At 43.9% G+C, this 24458-nt stretch overlaps 1 protein-coding gene across 1 annotated transcript in view; it reads right to left on the minus strand.

Moving 5' to 3' along the window:
• Positions 1 to 24458, minus strand: part of LOC310791019 (serine/threonine-protein kinase BRSK2-like) — a gene marked incomplete at both ends in the record, with an annotated part of 186091 nt that overhangs the window by 41803 nt on the left and 119830 nt on the right. The window contains 9 exons of the mRNA XM_083652735.1: positions 2073 to 2226; positions 2798 to 2895; positions 5092 to 5256; positions 7007 to 7038; positions 8180 to 8326; positions 11948 to 12016; positions 13619 to 13652; positions 18492 to 18608; positions 19968 to 20108. Of these exons, the coding sequence (XP_083508861.1) occupies positions 2073 to 2226; positions 2798 to 2895; positions 5092 to 5256; positions 7007 to 7038; positions 8180 to 8326; positions 11948 to 12016; positions 13619 to 13652; positions 18492 to 18608; positions 19968 to 20108 (957 nt within the window). The remainder of the gene's footprint in view (positions 1 to 2072; positions 2227 to 2797; positions 2896 to 5091; positions 5257 to 7006; positions 7039 to 8179; positions 8327 to 11947; positions 12017 to 13618; positions 13653 to 18491; positions 18609 to 19967; positions 20109 to 24458) is intronic.

Below are 24458 nucleotides of genomic sequence, written 5' to 3' on the forward strand. Positions count from 1 at the left end.
ATGTGGGATCAAAGCAATTGCAAGCGGGGCGGGGGAGGGCATTTTTGAAAAACACTCTGGTTTTCATGAATATCACAGTGGTGAAACGGCCCTTCTCGGAAATACTGATATCCTTATGAATGAAGACTGAGGCAAGTGCTTATCTGCTTAACCTCAGCACAGCCTTTGACGACACTATACATCAGGGATACTCAACTTGCTTTGACTTACTCCACTTTCGCGAAATGATAGAAGGCCAGGGGCCAGTTAATAAACAATCAATATACATTTTTCTGTAGCGGATTGTAGGTGTCAGACGGAGTTTAGTCTGACAATGTTGTGCACACCGGATAGTTACTTAGGTTAAGTACATACATAAGTGCCTGGGTAGCGAGCAGACGGCGGTATTTGACAATTTAGCAGCTCAATCATAGATTATTGAAATATATTCCATATTCCAGACTGAAATGCTATAACAGAAGTGTGAGTATTGGCCAGAATTACATGAACATTTGGACACTTATTCAGCGGGTATCTTGCATGTTGCGTTCAGGTGCACTGTTTTTTTTTGTTGCAATTCCATCAGTTGAGTATCACTGCCAGTTGAGTATCACTGCTGTACATGCTTCCCTAATGGACAAAAATGGGGTTGGTCGATACCGACACCACCGGTTCTCGTCTTTTCTGTCAAACATAAACCAGATCCACTAAAGGGTTTTGTACGGGGAAGAGAGTGTTGCTCTATCACCAAAATGACCCAATCAAAATGCCATGCTGTTTACTAACCATGCGCACGCAGTGAGTGGACAGGGTTTACCTAACAACCTCTCTGCTCCTCTCATGGCCACACATTATGTAAATGATATGTAAAGCTCATACTTTGGCCACATAATAGATACGATTTGTCCATCCTAGAATCTCAAATCAGATCAAATAACTCTCCAATTATAGTGGTTTTAAGGCGCAATTATACCGGCCTACGTGGATTATTCTTGGAGCTGAATGGAGTTTGTGCTTGCAAACTGGTGATGAAGGGGGCTTATGGACTTCATGGCACAATTCAAAGGGGATAAAAAAAAAAGTAACTCTTGGCGTTCACCACCATTCATATTTAGCTGAAGCAGGAAGTGACGGCAACTTTGGATCTCTGTATACAACACATCATTACTGTTACTTTGATCCATACCAGATAATGAGCCTTGCCTATGAGCAGGGTAAATAAGTAATCGAATACATGTACTTAAAATACAATATTTAAAATACAAAATATGAGTAACTGTATATTCCATTACAGTTATAGTTTAAATTGGTGGTATTCCGAGTGCAGTTACTGTCTTTAAAATATAGATTACTTTAAGGGATTACTTTCTTGGTTTGGATTGTTTTATTTGCGCTAAAATTCATATATGAGGCATGCGTTTCCCATAAACGGATTTCAAATTAATGTGCAAGAATTTGTGCATGCGCAGTGCACCTGCCACACACACCACAAGACGACGGCCATGTCAGAGGAAACACACCGCCAGGAGTCCATCCATGTAAGCAAACATTCAGAGTGACCCAGATTTTGAAGCATTCCAAAAGTAATCCAAAGTATTTAAAACACATTACTTAAAAGGACACTCCACCAATTTTCAATGCTGATTTATTTTGCACATAATCTCACACATATCCGAAAAGTGTAAGCCATTTTGCAGACAATCATTTAGTTTGACAGTTATTGAGAATTGATTTGAGTAAAGTTGTGGACCAGTGATTGAATTTGTGCATGAATGACAATGGCAACTGTCAAACTAAATGATTGTCTGCAATTCGGATATGTGTGAGATTCTGTGCAAAATAAATCAGCATTGAAAATTGGTGGAGTGTCCCTTTAACTTGAGTAATCTAATGAAATACATTACAAATGACATTTCAGGGCATGTATTCAGAAATCTGTAGTGGAATATGTTTGAATAGTAACCCTCCCAACATTGGGTATGAACCTTTCAACTGTTGAAAATCTATTGTGTTGACCAGTGTGTGCATAGTACAAACATGTCTGCCTGTCCATGCGTGTTCATGCACGACACGTGCACGTGTGCGTCCCGTACCTCTGTCCTCCGTGCGTTGCCATGTCGATGGCTCGTCTCACGGGGACGGGCGAGCCCCCCTCCGTCACGCTGAGCACCTCCATGGACTTCCTCTCCGGCCTCCTCTTGCCGTGGCGGCTCAGCATGGGCGAGTCCACACGCTTCCTGGGCGGGTCTGGCCCTAGGAGAGGGTAGGTTAGGCTAGGCTGGTAAACCCATCCGGTCACGGGAACTCACATTTGTTTTCGTTCTGCGGGACCGTCCGGCCTCCGGAGGCGGAGGCAAAGTGAACGGGCAAATCAGGGACCTGCCTCATAGTTGACAGCGTAACCGGCCAATCGGGGACGCCGCTGGTAAAAACAAGAGTATCTACCAGCAGAGTTTCTCGGCAGAAAAATAGGTTTTTGTCATTCTTCTGAGTGGATTTGCATTAGGCGGTCGCGTTAGTGCGGTATAAATCAACAGCCTCCCAAGAGGAGAATATAATGTATTACAATTAGATAATTGAATTGCAATGAAATTTGCGATCTAATTAAACGTTCTGTCGCAATTCAAATCTTTTTATGTGCACAATAAATGCTTAAAACACAGAGAAACAATGCCCTACCTTCCTGGTTTATTGTGTTTTCCATTATTCATAGTTTAAGTGAATTATTTAAAATGCATTAAAATGGCCGGTGTTCGCCTTTAATATGTTAGTATGTGTTTAGTCTTGCATGGCGTTCTGTCGGGCTGGATAAGCCTACCTATCTCTTGGCGTGGCGGCAGGTTCTGGTCCTCCTGGCTCGGATACCTTTCCTTACGGTCCAGCAGGAGGAAGTAGATCATCTTTTCCTGGTTGTCACTGGAGAGAGAAGACAGAGGAGAGAGAGAGAGAGAGAGAGAGAGAGAGAGAGAGAGAGAGAGAGACGTACACATAGAGAGAGAAGACAGAGAGAGAGAGAGAGAGAGAGAGAGAGAGACAGCGAGAGAGAGAGAGAGACGTACACATAGAGAGAGAAGACAGAGAGAGAGAGAGAGAGAGAAGACAGAGAGAGAGAGACAGCGAGAGAGAGAGAGAGAGAGACGTACACATAGAGAGAGAAGACAGAGAGAGAGAGACAGCGAGAGAGAGAGAGAGACGTACACATAGAGAGAGAAGACAGAGAGAGAGAGAGAGAGAGAGAGAAGACAGAGAGAGAGAGAGAGAGAGAGAGAGAGAGAGAGAGAGACGTACACATAGAGAGAGAAGACAGAGAGAGAGAGAGAGAGAGAGAGAGAGAGAGAGACGTACACATAGAGAGAGAAGACAGAGAGAGAGAAAACAGTCGAGAGAGAGAGATACACTCTTTATGAGACCGCGACAAATATGCAGAAATTAAGAGCACTACTCTTCCCTAACATTCTACACAAATATCGAGAATTGGAAACACAATCAGAAAGGGACAAACTCAAATAGCTATTAGGCAAAACACAAATTGCTGCATATTGGCAGTTAAATATTTGGGTTATTGCCACAACTTCAGGGACACTCAGTGAAACACCACACCATTTTTTCCCCTTATTGACTGTGTGTTTGTTTGCTTGTTGAATGATTGTCATATTTGAGTTATAGATAATGCCCTAATTATTAGGGTTTTTGATTGTATACATGTACTTAAAGTTACAAGATCATTTCAATAGCCATAGTGAGGAATCATATTACAAACAAGGAATTTGTCTCGTACTTTTGATTGTACATTTAATATAATTTTGTATGTTGTATTGTATTGTTAATATTTGCTTGCTTTGGCAATATACGCACTATCTTTTCATGCCAATAAAGCTCATTGAAATTGAAATTGAGAAGACAGAGAGAGAAGATAGAGAGACAGAAGACAGAGAGAGAGAGAGAATATAGAGAGAGAGAGAAGACGGAGAGAGAGAAGACAGAGAGAGAGAATACAGAGAGAGACAGAAGACAGAGAGAGATCAGCGTCAGCCGTGTCGGACGGCTCAGACAGAAAGACGCTCCATCATCAGAAGACATGTTAAATAGAAGTATTCATCAAACTGACAATGTCTTTGTGCTTTCATATATTTCTCTTCCCTCTCATTGGTTCAGTCAACGCCCCCCCCTCCCTTTAATCTGCTTCCTGGCTGGTTTTTCCTCTCCTCGCTCTACCCTTCCCCTCCTCCACACTCACCAGCCTGCTCGTCAGGATAAAACGTTGGCACCGTTGTAGGTTTCTGCAATCCACGGAAACGTAGAAGGTCAACGTTTCTCAACCAATAATATGTTGCATACCACGTTTCTAGATAGGTGTACATCAGGGTGGGAATTACGTCACGGCCAAGTGGGAGGGGCAACGGGGGCCATGGCCTCCGTTGCCCCTCCCACTGGCCGTGATGCCCTGAGATCCCTAAGGCCACCTTGACAGTGCCCTGCTACCAGCCTGCTACTGTCAGTTGCTTTAAAAGCGTCAGTGGTCTCAGTTTGATGTAGGCTGCCCTATGCAAAGGATGTGTCATTGGCTCATTTTAACACACATTTCAGAAAGATCGCTCTTCACGATGTCAATAGAGCAATGGCGTTTGTGCCCTGGCATGTGGCCTTGTGCCGTAAAAAACAATTGGGACGGCGAAAGCCAAATGACCTTGCCCGTAAAATGACTAAATTCCCACCCTGGTGTATATCAACATTATATAATAGAGTCTGCTAGTGAAATAACGCGGTGGACAGTAAGGGCGTTGTGGTCGAGGTGGATGGTGGATGTAAACGCTCGCCTTTCACAACGGGGAGCCGCGTCCGCGTGTGTTCAAAGCCTTTCAAATGTAAGTCATATTTAACGTTTTTATTATCTAAGCCGAACCCAAACCATAATCCTAACCATAATTACCTTTTTTGTTTTTGCTCACCTAAACATAACCGCAATTGTTTTACTTTTTACTTACAGAAAGGTGGAGAGGTTTTTGGATTAACCTCCGTGTTGTTTCAAGTTTACATTGAGATTGTACGTATCGCTGGTATCAGAAACGTTCAAATGCCAAGGTTTTATCCTGGCGATCGGGCTGCACTCACTCCTCAGACAGCAGGTCTTTGTGGAGCTTGGCCCTGTCTCTGAAGCAGCCCAGGGAGTGCATGCTCTCCAGGACGTCCGGGTCGATCTCCTCGGCTGCAGCCAGCGTCCGGATCGCCACCCTCCTGGGGACGGGCTGCTCCGGCTCCGGCTCGTTCTTCCCGGCTCTGGAACACAAAACAGGTACAGCTAAAATACTAACCAACTACCTACAACTGCTCTGGAACACAAAACAGGTACAGCTAAAATACTAACCAACTACCTACAACTGCTCTGGAACACAAAAAAGGTACAGCTAAAATACTAACCAACTACCTACAACTGCTCTGGAACACAAAACAGGTACAGTTAAAATACTAACCAACTACCTACAACTGCTCTGGAACACAAAACAGGTACAGCTAAAACTAACCAACTACCTACAACTGCTCTGGAACACAAAACCGGTATAGCTAAAACTAACCAACTAAATGGCCTGCATTTATATAGCGCTTTTATCCAAAGGGCTTTACAGTCAGTAGGTACATTCACCCATTCACACACCGATGGCGGCAGGCTACCACGCAGGGTGCTGCCACACCAACGGGAGCAATTTGGGGTTCAGTGTCTTGCCCAAGGACACTTCGACATGCAGACTGGAGGAGCCGGGAATGGAACCACCGACCTCTTTTATCCAAAGTGATTAGTGGACGACCCGCTCTACCTCCTGAGCTACAGCCGCCCCAACTACCTACAATTGCGCTGGAACACAAAAGAAGTACAGCTAAAATACTAACTACTAACTAATACTAACTACCTACAAATGACAGTCTAACGAAAGTTCAGTCAGGAAGACTATAATCTGCACTTTACGCTTCCTCAGTTCACTTCACCTCAACTTTCGGGCTTCATTGAATAATCAGCTGTTGGCCGCCTGGTCTCTTTTAACCAATAGCATAGCACCACTTCAGCTCTCACCCCACACACCTCCATTTAAAGCCTATCACATTGCTTTTTCACGCGTATCGTAAGCCAATCGCATGCCTGCTGTCTCCTTAAATATGCTTTTTTCTATCCCATTCAGTCTCCCTACTCGCTGCTGTCAGTCTCGCTCCCTCCACCTCCTCTTCTCCACCCAGTTTTTGCAGGTCCCATCAGATTCTTCAGTCTGAAGAGTCTCATCAGTCTCAGAAGGAGAGGCATCACCATCACCACCACCAGTATCTAGACTCTACAGGGGGATATATCTGGCTGCTGCTCATGGCTGATGCAGCTCTGTCTCTATATCTCCCTGTGGTGTCTAAGCACCAAAGACTATTAACAGATCATTCTCTTCATATTTTCTGTAATGCGTCATTCATTCACTATTGTAATAAATATTATCGTATTCATTCACTGGTCTCTAGTCTCTCTTGATTAAACTGCATGTTCTTTTGTTTTCATTTACTTTCTGTACTGGCATTGATCCAAGAAAGTTGATCTTATCTTAATATGTTATCATTTTTTTACCGATATGTATGCTTAGTACCGATACAACGGATGTCACCAAAACCCGATATTTTAAATTTGGCATTTTTGGCATTTAAGATTCAGTGTTTCTGTAATAATCGTGTTCTTGTCAGGCCGGGTGGGAAAGGCTCTGAAATGTAGACCCACCTCACCTGGCAGGAGAAACTCACAATAAAGAATGCATCATTGCATCATTGACTTCTGCATTTTGAATGCAGAAATGAGACGTGAGGGATCAGAGGTGCCTCTCTCTCCCTCTCCCTGGATCAGAACAAAGAGCTCTCAAGACTAATGGGCCTGCTTCTTCTCAGAGAGCTCCATTAGAGACGTCAGAAAATAGCTTTGATAAGAGCAATATTCAGCATTTCAACATGTACACAAGCACACACAGGAGATAAAAGGCCAGAAAATATTGACAGCTATACTTACAGGTACCAGGTATGCTTCTGGATCTGCTCTAACTGTGAAGGCAACAGGACAGAGGCGTTAATGATTCCTTCATCAGTAATGTAAGAACATGTTTAAACATGAGTGAGCAGAAAGAGTCCTATCACAGACAACATTATAGACATGCTGGTGATATATTGTGGTTTTCATATCATATGAAAGTGTACAGTCGTGTGATTGAGCTAAATAGTTGAATAGCCCCTATAATTGTACCATTTTATGAGATATGGCATTGCAGCTGTTTCACCAAACCAACTGTTCAAAGTTGAGATAACTGCAGACAAAACATAATGAAATATGCGACTACCGCTTATCAAATTTCGCTTTGCTATTTTTGTACTTTTCTTTCCAAGATTAAAAAAAAATATATATATATATACATGTAGGCTATAAGAATATACTCCCCCTGAGATGAAAAGGCTTTAAGCAGAGCAAGCAGTTTGAGGGCCAGTTGTGGTGTAGTTCTGCTAAATTTAGATCTCCCTAAGGAAACACCGGCAATAGCCCAAACTGTTAAAATGCACACTGAGCAAGCCTTAGCACTGATCAAATCATTTCATTTGCCTTGTTCTATTCAAGTTGTGCAGCATCAGAGTGAATAAATGGCAAATTCATAAAGAAACAGCTCATCATAGAAAATAACAAAAAAAAGAGAGAAAGTTAGACAGATAGCATTGGAGAGTAACAGAATACATGTATTTAAAATAGAATATTTAAAATACAAAATGTATTCCGTTACAGTTACAGATTAGATTTGTGGTATTCTGAATACAATTAGTGTCTTTAAAAAGTAGATTACTTTAAGGGAGTGCTTCTCAAACTTTTTTGGCTTCAGTACCCCCTTTCCCTGATTTCTGAATCCAAGAAAACTGCAACTATAACATGATGCAATGAATGAATGATAACCCACCTTTTGAACAATATAACATTACAAAATAAGACATGGCAAGAGTGGCAATTAGTGCCTCCCGAGCAGATTTATTTTAACTCATTTATGTTCATGACTTATTCATACATTTTTCATTTTTTTCCTTTCTCTCAAGTACCCACTGTAGTGCCTCCATGTACCCCTAGGGGTACGCGTACCCCAGTTTGGGGACCACTGGTGTACTGTAAGTGGAATGGGCTTTAAAAGTAACCCTCCCCGGCACTGACCGTGAGCCTCTGGGTGGCGTCCACGTGGATCATGCCTCGGAGCAGGTTCTGGCAGTCTGGAGGGATGAAGTGAGGCATGTGGAAGACGCCCAGCTTCACCTTCTCCAGGAGGTTCCTCAGGTTGTCGTCGTCAAACGGCAGGGCGCCCTGCAGAGGGGAGAGGGTCAGGAGGACCGCAGGGGACCACTGGAGATCAGGCACACTGAGACTCAGCTTACTATCACGCCACTGTAACGTGTCAGGAGAAGGTCTACTGAGCTTCAGATAGCTGATTCATTAGGCCTGGCATGCCGTCCTATTTGAACATGACAGGAGAGCTGGAACACAGGAGCCTATACAGCTGGGTTTAATAGTAGAACCTATATTACATGAACAAACAAAACCAAATTTATGCAACGATTGTGCGGTTTCAAAAACGCAATACAGGCATCAAGCTGCTCTTTCATCGGGCCAAACAATACATTGCCCCTGACATCTGGTTGCTGTCATGTTGTCATGTAAATGGCCTGTCAGGTGTTCTCTGGGAGGTAATGTGGATTTTGACAGAAGAGGAATGGAAGCGGGTTGGTGGAGATCCGTCACGAGAGCGACTCGACGATGAGGCGGGTCTGCTGCTCCGGGCCCGAGGGGGCACATTTGTTTGGTCACATTGAGGCCAATGCGGGAGTACCAAAAGTTCCTCGAATGGCCACTTGATGAGGCTGGCTGCACAAAGAAGGAGTCATTTCCCATTCAACCCCATGTTAAAATGCCCGATTTTACAGCATACATAAACATGTTCACAGCCTAGTACCCAAAAAAAAAAAACGGTTTTGGTCTCTATAACTAATTTCACCTTTCATGACAACTGTACGGGGGGGTAATTTTTATATAACCCAATCGACGATCAAAAAGACTATTTTCGGCATGATTGACATGTTGCCTGTACAGTAATCGTGCAGCTCTGGGAAATCCCCTCTCGTCCAAATATGGCTACAAATACGTCACTTCTGGCTCCAAAAAAAACAAGATGGCAGCGGCCAAAATGCCAAACCCGAGGCATCAAAAGGGGAGTCCACAAACCAATGGGTGACGTCTAATAAAATCCTCCTTTATTCACTTTCAACGAGCAACTGATGATGAATCAACGAGCATTTTATTTCCATTACACGTCACACTCACCCACGTCCATCTTTTTTAGTCTATGGCCAGACCCGGACAGAGGACAACGGCGCTGCCTCTCGTCTCCAGCTGGGGGGCGGAGCTTATGATGGCATGTGACTGATACAGCTGGGGGGCGGAGCTTATGATGGCATGTGACTGATACAGCGCCACCTCATTCAAGAGGACGGGGCCGCGGAGACGCGGGCCAGATGGCCACTGAGGTAATCAAAACAACCGAAGTGGAGAGATTTATCTTCATATGATGACTGTGTTATGTGCTCAATCTCAATCAGATGAAACCACGACACGCGCAGTCAGTCACACACACACACACACACACACACACACACACACACACACACACACACACACACACTCACACTCACACTCACACTCACACTCACACACACACACACACACACACACACACACACGAGAAAGCAAACAACCGTAATTTACTTGCTTCTCACTCGCCCCACTTGTCATTATGGTAACAGAGCTGTATTGTGTGCTACATAGCATAGCAACGTGAATGATGTCGCTGTGAAATCACTGACACACACACACACACACACACACAGCTCATTAGGTAATTGATTTAGAGTTGATATTAAAAGCCAAGTGAATGTCAGCCATTTTAAAAATGTTAATATGATTAGGAAGATCTTCAGCCATTTCAGAAATTGACCCTATTGACCATCATATCTTCTCACAGAGGAATATCTTACTAGTCAAACACCAAAAATATATGTAGATAACATCAAAGAAAATATTAGACTATATTAAACAGGAACAATGGCACACTCATGAATATGCCAATCACTAAGTGAATAAGTGAATCTGAATCTTATGAATGAACTGGCTATCGCTAAATAACCTAAAGTTAGACCGCAATATCGGTATATACAGTATATTAACATGTGACAATTATCATGAGGCTATAATTAGGCTATAGATTTTCTTTGGATGACGAGAATGATTCAACCCCCTGCTGCCACACAATACAATCCATAATCAATCACATGTTAAATGAAATGAAACGTCACTCTGTCGCAGACTAAATCTAATAATACAGCAAACCAGATTAAATCAACAGCAGTCGTGTCTCGTGACTGTCTGACCGATAACAAGATTTGTGTCAGGGTCAGCAGAGCCTCACTCATCATGGGCAGATTACAGCTCAAATTAAAACTATTTAGCCAATCCCAGGGATGCAAACTGATGGAGAGTGAAAAAAGGTGACAGATACCAAGGCAGACGCAAAACCACTCACAATCATTTAGTGAAGTGCACTATTCTGGACTGAAAAAAAGTGAGTGTCACCTAAAGGTGCTAGTTTGCCTCCCTGCAGTCCAGATGCCTTCTGGTGGAAGTGAACTGTAGATGTGCATATTTCACATGGTTTTGGACCACATTGTCCACTGGCTCTACAGTCTATCCATTTGTCAAATGATCCAGGTTCTAGCAGAGACGGTACTGCAGCCGTTTACATGTATTTCATTGTGTATATACAGTACGTTGTGTGTTATGACGTAAGTTGTATGTTGCATTGTCACCATGTAAAGTCTGTTTTGTGGACCCCAGGAAGAATAGCTGCAGTTTTGCTGTAGCTAATGGGGATCCAAATAAAACTTAAACTTAAACTTAAACAAAACAATACCCCCCCCCCCTTCCCCCGCCAATTATGACAGGATATCGATCACATGACAAATCCATCTAGACACGCTTCAATCTATTGGTTTGTATGCGAACCATCATTGGTTCGCACCAATCAGCGTCCTGCGAGGCAAGCTACAGGCGGGACTTAGGTGTGACGACAAAGTTGTTAGCATCCCTTATGTGTCAAATGAACGGGAGAGCGGTTGCCGAGACGGAACAACGGTACCCCAGAAGAAGAGCGAGCTGGCCAGAGACACAGCTGCCATCAGCAGAGCAGAGCTAATCACTCAAGCTCCTTCAGGTAAGCTGGGCTTACTTTGCAGTATTGACAGCCGTTTTTACACCATGTTCATGGCTCCGCTTGAGCGCTGGGGCGTTGGCAATGTCCAATACAAAGTTCAATACAATTTGGATCGGGGGCTGAAATCACTAACAATTAAATTAAATAAACAGTCACGGCTCCCTACTGAGAGCGTTTCCAAGTCAAAGTCTGAAATTCAACGTGGTCAGGATAATCACATTTTCTTTTAGGGCGTCGCAGGAGAAAGGAGCTGAGAGGCTCCTCTTAGCCAGGTCTGTGCAGAACTCAGGAGCAGACGAGAACATCAGATCTCCATAGTCAATCACAGTTAAAGAGGTGGTGAGGCCATGGTGAGGGCAATAGGATCATTTCTAATAGGCTCAAATTCATTCCAAAGTGTTTCCGTCGTCGCCAGGGCAACTGTCACTCACCGCTCCGTCATCACCATGGCAACGGCAGCTGTCACTCACCGCTCCGTCGTCACCATGGCAACGGCAGCTGTCACTCACCGCTCCGTCGTCACCATGGCAACGGCAGCTGTCACTCACCACTCCGTCATCACCATGGCAACGGCAGCTGTCACTCACCGCTCCGTCGTCACCATGGCAACGGCAGCTGTCACTCACCACTCCGTCGTCACCATGGCAACGGCAGCTGTCACTCACCACTAAAAGTGCAAAGAGGATGACTCCACAGCTCCATGCATCTGCTTTCCTCCCATCGTACTTCTCTCCCTGATACAGAGAGAGAGAGAGAGAGAGAGAGAGAGAGAGAGAGAGAGAGAGAGAGAAAGAGAGGGGGGGGTGTTAGAGACAGGGGAGAGACAGAGAAAGAAGGGGTGTTAGAGACAGGGGAGAGAGAGAGAGGGGGGGGGGGAATGGGAGAGAGAAGAGAGCGGGGTTGGGGGTAGAGAGGGGAGAGAGAGAGAGAGAGAGGAGAGCAGGAGTTATTTAGTGTTTTGTTGAAATATTTGTTTTGATGTACCCACAACCCACATTGTATGGTTCAAATCAGTTAATTATTTACTACATTTCCCAGAATGACTTGCAACAACCCACAGAGAAGGGGGTGCTCTGTGCTGTATTATGTGCAGGTGGAGAGAGCAGCAAAAAACACCACCAAACAACCAAATGGACCCAGCAGTGCAAGGGTGGTTGTATATATATATATTTATAAAACGGCTCTCTCAAATCAAGCAATCTGATTGGTTCACAGCCATTGTATAAATCCAGTAACCGAGTCCAATAACCCATGGCCATGGGTTATTGGTTGCCATGGCATCTCTCTTACTAAAAGCCTTTGGTTACCTCAAAAAAAACAAATGGCGGAGACAGCTGTCAGATCCTTGTGAATCGATCTTCGCTTATAACTTTACTAATACTTCGCAGAAAATTATGTTTTGTACAAGAATAGATGCGGGCTAATGTCTTCTTTGCAAAAAAAAGGCTGTTAACCCCGCATTTAACCCCGTAACGTTAGTTGGTGTCGGGCTTTGCAGAAAGCACTCAGCTTCTCAGCAAGCGCTGAGAATGCAGCGCTGCGCTCGAGCTGCCTGTCGGGGTTTCCAGAAAGCTCTCAGCTTCTCAGCAAGCGCCAGGATTGGCCAATGTCAACTTCAGTCTCCAGAACGATCCAATCAAATCACCCGCACGTTCTTGCGGTCCCGCCTTACAGTAGTGTTTCAACTGACTCTATCAGAATACCATGCCAGTCGGACTTATAGTATTATTATTATTATATTATTATACTTGGAAACCGTTTTATAAAAGCAATATAGCACTCGAGCTGCGTGGTGTTGTGGAATATATCCCGCTGATAAGCTGTTATCCCACGAGGCCGCAGGCCGATATATTCGCCACAACACACTTGCTCTCATGCTATATATATATATATATATATATATATATATATATATATATATATATATATAATAATATATACATACATCACCAATAGCTGTTTTGATCAGTGTTACAGAATGTATTGGAGAGAACATGGCACATGTAAAGTGCATTTCTATCCAATGAGGGGGGGAAGGGGGGGCAGCACGGAAAAAAGAACACAGTAAATACAGAGATGAGAGAGCAATGATATAAGAGCCATTCTGCAGAGCGTACGGCTGGAGCTGCTATTACTGTATGAGAGAGAGAGGGAGAGAGAGAGAGAGAGAGAGAGAGAGAGAGAGAGAGAGAGAGAGAGGGAGAGAGAGGCAGGCAGGGTGAGAGAGAGAGAGAGGGAGGGAGAGAGAGGCAGGCAGGCAGGCAGGGAGAGAGAGAGAGAGAGAGAGAGAGAGAGAGAGAGAGAGAGAGAGAGAGAGAGAGAGAGAGAGCACTTACCCTGATAACCTCTGGGCAGGCGTAGTGTGGAGATCTGTGAAAGCAGAGGCACAGAGCGGGTTATGCTGGAAAGGATTCACACTAGGCAACACACACAACCAACACTGTTAATACACACACACACACACACACACACACACACACACACACACACACACACACACACACACACACACACACACACACACACACACACACACACACACACACACACACACACACACACACACACACACACACACACACACACACACACTGCTCAGAGTACTGTATAAACAGGGGGAACACGGCCAGCAGCCAAGTAACTGCAAAATATATAGTAGGTGAAGCTTTCTGTACACGCTTGTGACAGCTTGCGCTCTTTGTAAAATAGGAGCCAACGTATCAAAACTCCATTAACAGAACTTTGTATTGCCTGATCTGATGTGGACGTTTGTTTGTTGTTATCTGCACTGAACATGAACTGGCCTGAATGCAGGTTCCTGTGATGCTAACCTAACAGCCGGCAACACTATGTCACTTAGGCTGTGAATTCCTCATTCATTTCTCCATAGACCTTTCTTTAAAACCCGTATTTAAAGAGTTTTAAGCCTGGTCACAAGCCGATTGTTTTGGCGATATGAATCGCAATTGACCATAGTGCATTTGACTTGGACCAACAGAACAGTCAGTGCCCCTGACCAAGGCACTGGTAAACTGGAGTTGGTCCCCGGGCGCTGCACTGCGGCTGCCCACTGCTCCTATAGCTCTAGGAAGGTTCCTAGTAGAGGATGGGTCAAATGCAGAGGGTGAAACTCCCCATGGGGACAATAAAGGATAACTTAACTTAAGGGTCGCCTCCAGTCAGTTTTCGTACCTGTATTCACCTTATGTAGCCCCGCCCACTTGACACGTTTGTGTTACGACTTCCTGTTCAAAACGCCGTCTGTTTTACCTGCTCTGACCAGAGATCGTCTCTCTGGTCAAAGCTAGTGACTCACTGGAAGCAGGCTGCAGAGATAAGCTCTGCCACAGGAAGTGTAAACACAACCAATTGTGTTTACACTTCCTGTTAGTCTCTCAAGCCAGACTGCCTCTTCTACATAAGGTGAATAAACCTTTGGTGTTCTAGGAAAACATTCGAATATATATTTGTATAGACGCAACAACAACAACAACAACAGACTGTGATGCGATCAGACTGATGCGATCAGACTGTGATGCGATCAGACTGTGATGCGATCAGACTGTGATGCGATCAGACTGTGATGCGATGTGATGTGATCAGACTGTGATGCGATGTGATGCGATCAGACTGTGATGTGATCAGACTGTGATGTGATCAGACTGTGATGTGATCAGACTGTGATGTGATCAGACTGTGATGTGATCAGACTGTGATGTGATCAGACTGTGATGTGATCAGACTGTGATGTGATCAGACTGTGATGTGATCAGACTGTGATGTGATCAGATCAGACTGTGATGTGATCAGACTGTGATGTGATCAGACTGTGATGTGATCAGATCAGACTGTGATGTGATCAGACTGTGATGTGATCAGACTGTGATGTGATCAGACTGTGATGCGATCAGACTGTGATGTGATCAGACTGTGATGCGATCAGACTGTGATGTGATCAGACTGTGATGCGATCAGATCAGACTGTGATGCGATCAGATCAGACTGTGATGTGATCAGACTGTGATGCGATCAGTCTGTGATGTGATCAGACTGTGATGTGATCAGATCAGACTGTGATGAGATCAGACTGTGATGTGATCAGACTGTGATGTGATCAGACTGTGATGCGATCAGACTGTGATGTGATCAGACTGTGATGTGATCAGATCAGACTGTGATGAGATCAGACTGTGATGTGATCAGACTGTGATGTGATCAGACTGTGATGCGATCAGACTGTGATGTGATCAGACTGTGATGTGATCAGACTGTGATGTGATCAGACTGTGATGCGATCAGACTGTGATGCGATCAGACTGTGATGTGATCAGACTGTGATGCGATCAGACTGTGATGTGATCAGACTGTGATGTGATCAGACTGTGATGCGATCAGACTGTGATGCGATCAGACTGTGATGTGATCAGACTGTGATGCGATCAGACTGTGATGCGATCAGATCAGACTGTGATGTGATCAGACTGTGATGCGATCAGACTGTGATGCGATCAGATCAGACTGTGATGCGATCAGATCAGACTGTGATGTGATCAGACTGTGATGCGATCAGATCAGACTGTGATGTGATCAGACTGTGATGCGATCAGACTGTGATGCGATCAGACTGTGATGTGATCAGATCAGACTGTGATGTGATCAGACTGTGATGTGATCAGACTGTGATGTGATCAGATCAGACTGTGATGTGATCAGACTGTGATGTGATCAGACTGTGATGTGATCAGACTGTGATGTGATCAGATCAGACTGTGATGTGATCAGACTGTGATGTGATCAGATCAGACTGTGATGTGATCAGACTGTGATGTGATCAGACTGTGATGTGATCAGATCAGACTGTGATGCGATCAGACTGTGATGCGATCAGACTGTGATGCGATCAGATCAGACTGTGATCAAGTCAAGTCAAGTTTATTTATATAGCCCTAATTCACAAGCATGTCTCAGAGGGCTTCACAGAAAGTATGTCTAGCTGATTCTAGCTAACACACAGTAACAAGAATATACAGAATAAAGATAACATTTGAACATTTGAAGAAAGCAGGAGAGTGGAGGAGGGAGGGAGAGGGAGGAGGGAGGAGAGGGGGGAGGTGGGGAGAAAATAGGAAATGTGGAGGAGGAGAGAACAGAGGAGGAGAGATGAGGGTGCAGGGGAGGGAGAGCCAGGGTAGGGGTAGGGTCTAGGGTTGGGGTGTGGGGTTGGGATGTGATCAGACTGTGATGCGATCAGACGGTGTGCTGCTGAACCTCTCCTCATCGCACAGTGTGTAAGCAGTGCAGCCAAGTAACGAGTCTGCTCTGGTCTCCATCGCTACACAAACACGACTCCCAGTCTAAACACACACTTCATCATTGCCATACTGTCATATTTAATTACGCTAATATATGCTAACCCAGTCAATTTGCACTACTCAAACGGCAGTAGTGTCAAAGGAAAAACGCAATCTAATTAAACCAGAACACAATTTTCATCCTACTGCTGGGGGCAGCTTGTCCGCGGTTCTCGCTGAGCGACATTTAACATTATACCATTAACGTCACATCAAGTGGAAGAGTCATGTGATGCTTTACTCATGCAGGGTATTTACAGATTCCATCTAATGAAATGAAAACATGTCCCCATCATCCAAGTATAGAGAGACCCCCGATGCCCTGTTTGTTGCACTGTATGTTCAGCCTTGCTTTCCTGGTACCATGTAACGGGTCAGTCCATCTGGGAACCCAGAGTCTATTTTTATTTGAAAAATAACTGTTGTAAGACGAGTTCACGTCTTCTATGCAGTGTGTTTACGCGTTAACGTTATTAGCAAATAGCCGAAATGGACGCGGAAAAGGAAGTGACGGTGGCTTTTTACGTCACTTGCGCTTTCCTTTTCCGCGTCCATTTCGGCTATTCACTAATAACGTTAAAAACACACGCACGCATAAACACACTGCATAGAAGACGTCAACTCGTCTTACAACAACAGTAGAAATTTTTTGCTATTTATTTAGACTGTAAACAGTGGAGCACGGACGCAGAAAAGGAAGTGATGGTGGCAGGAGAGGCGCGCTGTACAGGAAGCTGGGAAAAACGGTAGGGCTGTCCCAGAGTCTGTCTATTTTTCAAATAAAAATAGACTCTGGGTTCCCAGATTGGTATGTATCAAACTATTAGTCTATGTCTGTGCCAGTGTGCCGCCATTGGCCGTTTGAGACATGCATTGAACTCCTGCACATATATCCACACATTACTGGGATGGAGTTTATGTGTGAACACAATTGCCCGTTGTGAGCGCGATCATAACCACCCGCGGCGCCCCCTAGTGCAATGTCCGTGTCCCGCGCACGACAGCTCATGTTTTAAATACGACAGGATACAGGGCGTGTTGATGACGCTGCTATCGTGCGGGCTAGCATTACGGCTCTCGGAAAATGTCTACTACCCGGAGAGACAATGGGATTCGCAAACTGTTGTCCGTAAGTGCCGAGGCCGAAGTCGTCAAGCAGATGCAAGGAACGGCGAGAGACTCGGTCATTTCGGATGAAATTATCGAAGCGGCTCAGTGAGCGCGGTGTGCTCCGCAACTAAAACACCAGATCGACAACAAGCGATATCGCCTTGCCCGGCAGAGATGCTTGTGTTATTGTTTGTTAGCATGAAGCAGCAGGGGTGAACTCCTACTGTATTTTCTTTTGACTTTGTTTTCTCCTGTTTTGGTTTAGTATCGTGTGTTTGTTTATTTTACTTGTAGTTTTTTGGTTCAAGCAGTTAGTTTGGGTCTATGTACTGTTTTGGCATCAGTTCACCCAGAACCCCAGCTTCATAGACCTCAACGTTCCAAATGTGAACTGCAGTCTCACTGTAAATATCCACTGTGAGCAGCAGTAAACCTTTTGCTTTTAACAGCTCTCCGTGTCTACTGCTTTATGGTGCGCCCTGACCCCAGACCGGGGGCGCAACACCCAGTCAGACAACCCTGAGCGTCCCGGGACCAATCACCACACAAACTGAGCTGCAGAAATAACAAGGAACTGAAGCTGCTGCTGCCATCAGTCATCATGACATGTCTTTAAATAAGAAGAAATTTGTACTTCTCATATATGTGTGTGTGTGTGCACACACACACACACACATATATATACACAGGGCTACTACGACCAACAATAAAGAAAGTTGCATTGCAGCATGGCCTCTCCTCCACTCACCCACAGCTGGTCTCCAGAAGACTGTCCCCGACCTGCAGAGACGCCATGCCAAAGTCTGCTATCCTGATGTTGTTCTTCTCATCTAGCAACAGGTTCTCTGGCTTCAGATCTCTGTGACTGGAGGACAACATGAAACAGGAAAAAGATAGCATCAAAATGCAGGGGTGTCATGCAAGCCAACAATGTGTGCGCGCCAATTTTTTTTTGGGGGGTTGGAAGCCAGATTTAGAGGAATATCTCATTTTAAATTAACAGACTGAGCAGGTGTAACCATAAGGCTATTTTCCAAACTGCTCAGCCTCCTGGAAAGATCCATAATCACCAGACTAAGTACATTGCCACTGCCCAGGCTCAATGGACTTGACAAAAAAGGGAGACCACACGTTTCAAAGCAATGTAACACAATGTTTATTTTGGCTGGTATTGCCTTTTCAGAAGGTAGAAGTTTTTTCTCTTCCATTAGTCTCATCTAGTGTCCTCTAGAACAGAGGTTCCCAACCTTTTTTGTGCCAAGGACTGGTAGATACATGGAAAAAAAACTTGCGGACCGGTTGTCAATTTTAATGGTTTTAGTTACATATATTTACTCACCAGGTGGTGACAAAGGGTAAATAACAGCCTTTTGTGTTGTACTGTATGTAGCCTATACAGTATTTATGTTTTTGTTTTAACTACAAACATAAATAAACGTCAAGTTGAAACTTTTTTTTTACCTCTCAAAAATCTGAGGGATTGCCCCCTCAGTTACAATGGGCATTACGCTTCTGAAAATGTGTTCCAGTGTATAGGAAATCCGATTTCTCTTTCCCTCAGACTTTCACAGACGTCACTTCCTCGGAATATTCACACCTTAAACACCTCGTCTCGTGTGTTCCTCATCCATGAGTATCATGACAATCCATTTTCGCCGGTATGGTTAGCCTGGTAAACCAAAGAACGACTAAACTACAAAACGACTGTAACTCTGAACTATCTCTTTAACCAAATCACACACATTTAGGCTATTCTATCTGATCTCCTTTTGATAACTAATGTCACATTTTTTCACTTCCAATCACTGAGCCTCCCCTGAAACTGTTTGGAGCCCCCCTGGGGAGGCCCGTCTCCCACTTTGAAAAGCTCTGGTATAGACGGTTTTAACTTGACAACAAAAACATTCTAAATTGAACCCCAGCTCACTTCCTGTTGCGGTGTTCGTTATGGACAGAAAAGAAAAAAAACATGAAGCTGGAAGAGTGACCATTCTGTGCAAACGGTCTATATAATGACTGTAGCATTAGCATCCTGTATCTCACAGCAGTGTTATTGTTAGTGCTAATGTTTCTCCAAATTAAGACTAATTGCTAATTAACCACAGTCCGATCTGCTGGCCAGGGCCTTGCTCAAGGGCACCTCAGTGGTGATAATGAGGGAGGGACTGCTTTCCCCACCCAGATTTAAAGCAATACAAATGGACAATGACGGAGCACGACAAACCATATTGAGTGGCTGTGGCAGAAGTCCAGGGCAGAGATGATCTGTCTGAAGAACTTCCTGGCCTCTTTAGGCGTTAACCTGCCCTTCTTCACCAGGTAGTCGAAGAGCTCCCCACCAGACACGTGCTCGAGCACCAGGTACCTGCACAGGATGGAGCGGGGGATAGGTGGAAGGTGGGGGAGATGAACAATTAATCAAACCAAAGTAACGAAAAATCGCAATATGAAATTATGCAATTTACAAATCGCAGATGCTGCAATTCATTCCTAAAGAGAGAGCGGTGTCTGGAATGGATTCGTGAACAAGGAGTTTTAGAGCTGCAGTTGAGCCCCGCTCTCCGCTTGAACTCCACTTTGACACTTGAACACTGAACATGATTTGCACATAATTTGTATGGGTGTCTTGAAACAGTGGTTTGAAAATACAAGTTAGACTGTTTGTTTGCAAATTGTGAAGAGTGCATTTGTAGAAATGTACGCCCCAAAACAGTGGTACAATAGTGTCAAAATTCAGAAAACAAAATGCAAAACAATCTACAAACAGAATACAACTCACATGTGCAGACGTTTGCACTCTTTAAAATTCCGGTTTTGAAGTACCGGTACAAGTCACTGAATTCTATTTGTGGATTTTGGATTAATTTGTGGATTTTTGTGTTTACAAATTATACTATCTATTTGTGACTCATAATCTGTGCATTTACAATAAAATACGTATCCATTTAGCTCCATAATAATCCCATTGGGAACCGGAAGTGCAGGGACTTCCACGTTGGCCTACAAAATACGTCATCCCTGGCCACCAAACAAAGCAATTCAGCGCTATATACAGTATATACAGTATATATACAGTATATATATATATATATATATATATATACAGTATATATATACAGTATATATATATATATATATATATATATATCACAGGAGGTTTTTCCAGTTAGGCATAGGAGGATGGTCCTCCTCTATTTTCTAGAAGAGATTGGGGATTTTATATAATAATATATATATTTTTTTAATAAAATATCAATCAGTTTCACAAAAAGTTTTTTCTTAATAAAAAATCATGCTATTCTTAAAATGCTTCAACAACAGTGAGGGCACTGATGGAGTGGCATGCAGACAGAGTCTGTGCCAGTCTGTCATGCCCTGGTCATGCCCTCGGGGGGGTAGAGGAGAAAAAAATCCTCCCCTAGGGTGTTTGATTCCCATGGTAATTTATCTCATGCTAAATATTATTGGTTGAAAACACATGCATTTCACAAGGAACAGTGAAATGATGTCTTTTTCAATCATATTTAGCTGGAGCATAACCCGCCCTCACCAATCAATACCAAACAATTAATTTATCCAACCTAATTGGTTGTTGATTGGATAGATCGGTAAGATTTACATTGTATTGCCCAATGTTGAATGAGTCTCTCAACGCTGAATCCAGTTCACTACGAGGAAGTGATGACATCAAAATTCCACTTTGCTGTGATGAGCTGACTGAATATATAGATTTACACGACACTGACGACAGTAGCAGCATATTATATATTTCCCCCTTATGTGTATATACTTTTTATCAAGCAGTAAGTTAGTTCACAAGCCAGACAGTCGTTGCATTGGATTACGAGCCAACACGAGTTGAGTTGCGGGCCGCGGTACGGAGTGTGGAGACCGAGAAAACTGGGATATTTGCAACATCAGAAAACTGGGATATTTGCAACGTCTCGGCTGCATGCGGTTACACTACAGACGGCATGGATGTGTAAGTACGGTAAGTCAATTCATTTCAAGTTATCCGGGCCTTCTACTAAATTCGGCCTGCAAATGGTCCACCAAGCAGCGCTATTTTTTTGTATCAATATGTTTCATGCTGCATAGCAGCATAATAAAAACCGCAACCTTAAACTCCCACATTTTTTAACTGAATTTGGCCCGTAAATCCATGACTGACAACGAGTTCATTTTTAACGCGTGAGTGGTGATTTTTATACCATATAAAAGTAGAAGAAAAAAGGAATCGATTGGGACCAAGCATGTCAACCTAGCATGTCGGGAAGTGGGGGTAAATAACGCTCCAAAGTTGATGAATTGGAATGTAACTAAACAAGTATGTTGATAGTGCAGGGGAAGACACTCTCTGGTTCCTAGATGCAAGAAAGTGTAATTTAACGCTATTTTACAACAGTTTCAGCCGTATAGCCTTTGTCAAGTCTCATACAAACACAGTGCAAGACAGCAATTATAAAGACAGGTGGGCTGATTGAATGGACAACACCTGTCCTGTGAAAGCACACCTGAGTGTGATTACAATGACATCATAGGATCAGTCATGCAGTAATAGGCTACATTTAGACAGTAGATTAATCAAAACATTGATGTCACAGGTAGGCTGCTGTATACCATAATATATCATGAATGAATGAGTAGCCTAAGCCAGTGGTTTTCAAAGTGGGGTCCCCAGCAAAAAGGGGGGATAATCTATTTTCACTATAATTCCATCCATAAGTAACACAATCTAAGCTAGTGTAGAAGTGAGTAACTAGGCTAATAATAACCATAACAGCACAAATAATTGACAAAAATCTCGAAATAAATATACAGTATTTACTCTAAGAAATGAAATAATGATAAAAGGAACAATTGTTGATGGTTAAAACTGAATAATGACATCACAACAGTGTAATCCTAATGCTAAGTTAAAATGAGATATTCCTTTAAATCTGTCTTCAAAATGCAAAAGGGGGAAAAAAATGCCCAAATTTCTTTCGCTGGCGACCGTAGGTCAAGCTCACAAGCCGCCACTGATATATATGTGCACGCGCATGCATGTTGTCTCGCTTGGTTTGGCCAAGTAAAACTAACTTTATAAGCATTTTACGAAACGCCTATGGGAAAATAAATGGTGGATGAAATCTCTTGGTGTGTATGCCTAAACCGGAAGTGGCCCTTGACTTTGGCTCTATATTGTGAGCTTCAGAAAGCCAGCAGGTTTCTCCCATCATTAAATCAGACAAAAGCTTCCTCAGCCCTCTCTTGATTGGACTGGACTATCACGGGAAGCAGGGTAGGCTAAACAAGAGGAGGTATCATCAGTGTTCTTAAGATGTAGCCTAATGACAAATATATTTTCAAACATTATATAGCTTGACTATCTAGATAACACAATGAGCAGTCGCCATTCTGTGTGGGCGAATAAACCTCCACATTACACTTTAGTCAGGGTAAATCACTCCCCCATTGACTTGGTATGTCCCAGGCCAAACTTGAAATACAGAGATGGAGCTCGGCAGGCTTGCACTAACCAACCAACCAACCCTCAACAGACTGCAGAGGTAAGGTGACATATAGATTAGAATGCAGTCATTTTGAGGTCAGAGGGTCAGATGTAAAGGTAGGGCAGAAACCTTTTCACACAAAAGCACAGCTATTTGCCTACCAATCTTTTCATGTGACATCTAGGCCTACTGTATGTGTGAGATCATGAGAGTGAGTATTAAGTTTATCTGATTTTCTTCCTAGTCAAACAAAGGACCATGGACAAAAAGGTGAGCTTGTGTTAATTGTTCCTTATGGTGACATAGGACCTCTGTAATAAAAAAAACTAATGATGCCCCTCCCAAACCAGCAGGTCTCCAGGCCCAGGGACGGGATGGGCGGAAGGACTCGAGGGCAGCTCACAAGGGCTCGAGAGCAGCATGCAAGGGCTTCAGAGAAGGTCCAAAGGGCTTCAGAGGAGTTCCAAAGGGCTTTGGTGGAGGTCCAGAGGACTCGAGAGCAGCACGCAAGGGCTTCGGAAGAGTTCCGAAGGGCTTTGGAGGAGGCCCAAAGGCCTTTGGAGGAGGCCCAGAGGACTCGGCAGCTCCCAGCAGCGGTTCGGGAGCAGCTCGCAAGGGTTCCACCTCTTCCCTTGGCCGTGCATCATTCCAGTTTGCTGCCCCTTCTGACTGGAATGCTCTGCAAAAAACCCTCAAACTGGACAAACTCATCTCCCTCTCTGCCTTCAGACTCACTATTTCAGACACCCTCACTGATTATTGTACATGCTTCCCTTCTCTGTAGGGTAGCACTTGTATCACTTCCATTACACACCCCCTCTGTCCACCTTTACTTGTTTTTATGCCCCCTAGCGCTCATGTCTGCTCACTCTGTTTTTATGCCTCTCTGTGTTAATGTTGCTGTCCTTGTTGATGCTTGCTGTTGTGGTATGTGCTTTTTACTGCTGTGTTTAATGCTTATTGTTGTTTTGTTGCATCTCATTTAATTGTCGATTTAATTGTAGTTTTATGTGCTGTGTTTTTAACATGTTTGATCTTTTAGCCCTCCTCCCTTTTCCCCTTGTATTGTAAATAAGAATTTTGTTCTTAATTGTCTCGCCTGGTAAAATAAATGTTAAAGTTCGGGAGCAGCTCGCAAGGGTTCGGGAGCAGCATGCATGCAGCATGCGTGCTCTGCTGGAGGCCGAAAGGGCTGAGCTTAAGGCCTTAAGTGATCTGCT

This window comes from Poromitra crassiceps, assembly GCF_964638095.1.
Source record: "Poromitra crassiceps genome assembly, chromosome: 16".
NCBI classification, from domain to species: Eukaryota; Metazoa; Chordata; class Actinopteri; order Beryciformes; family Melamphaidae; genus Poromitra; species Poromitra crassiceps.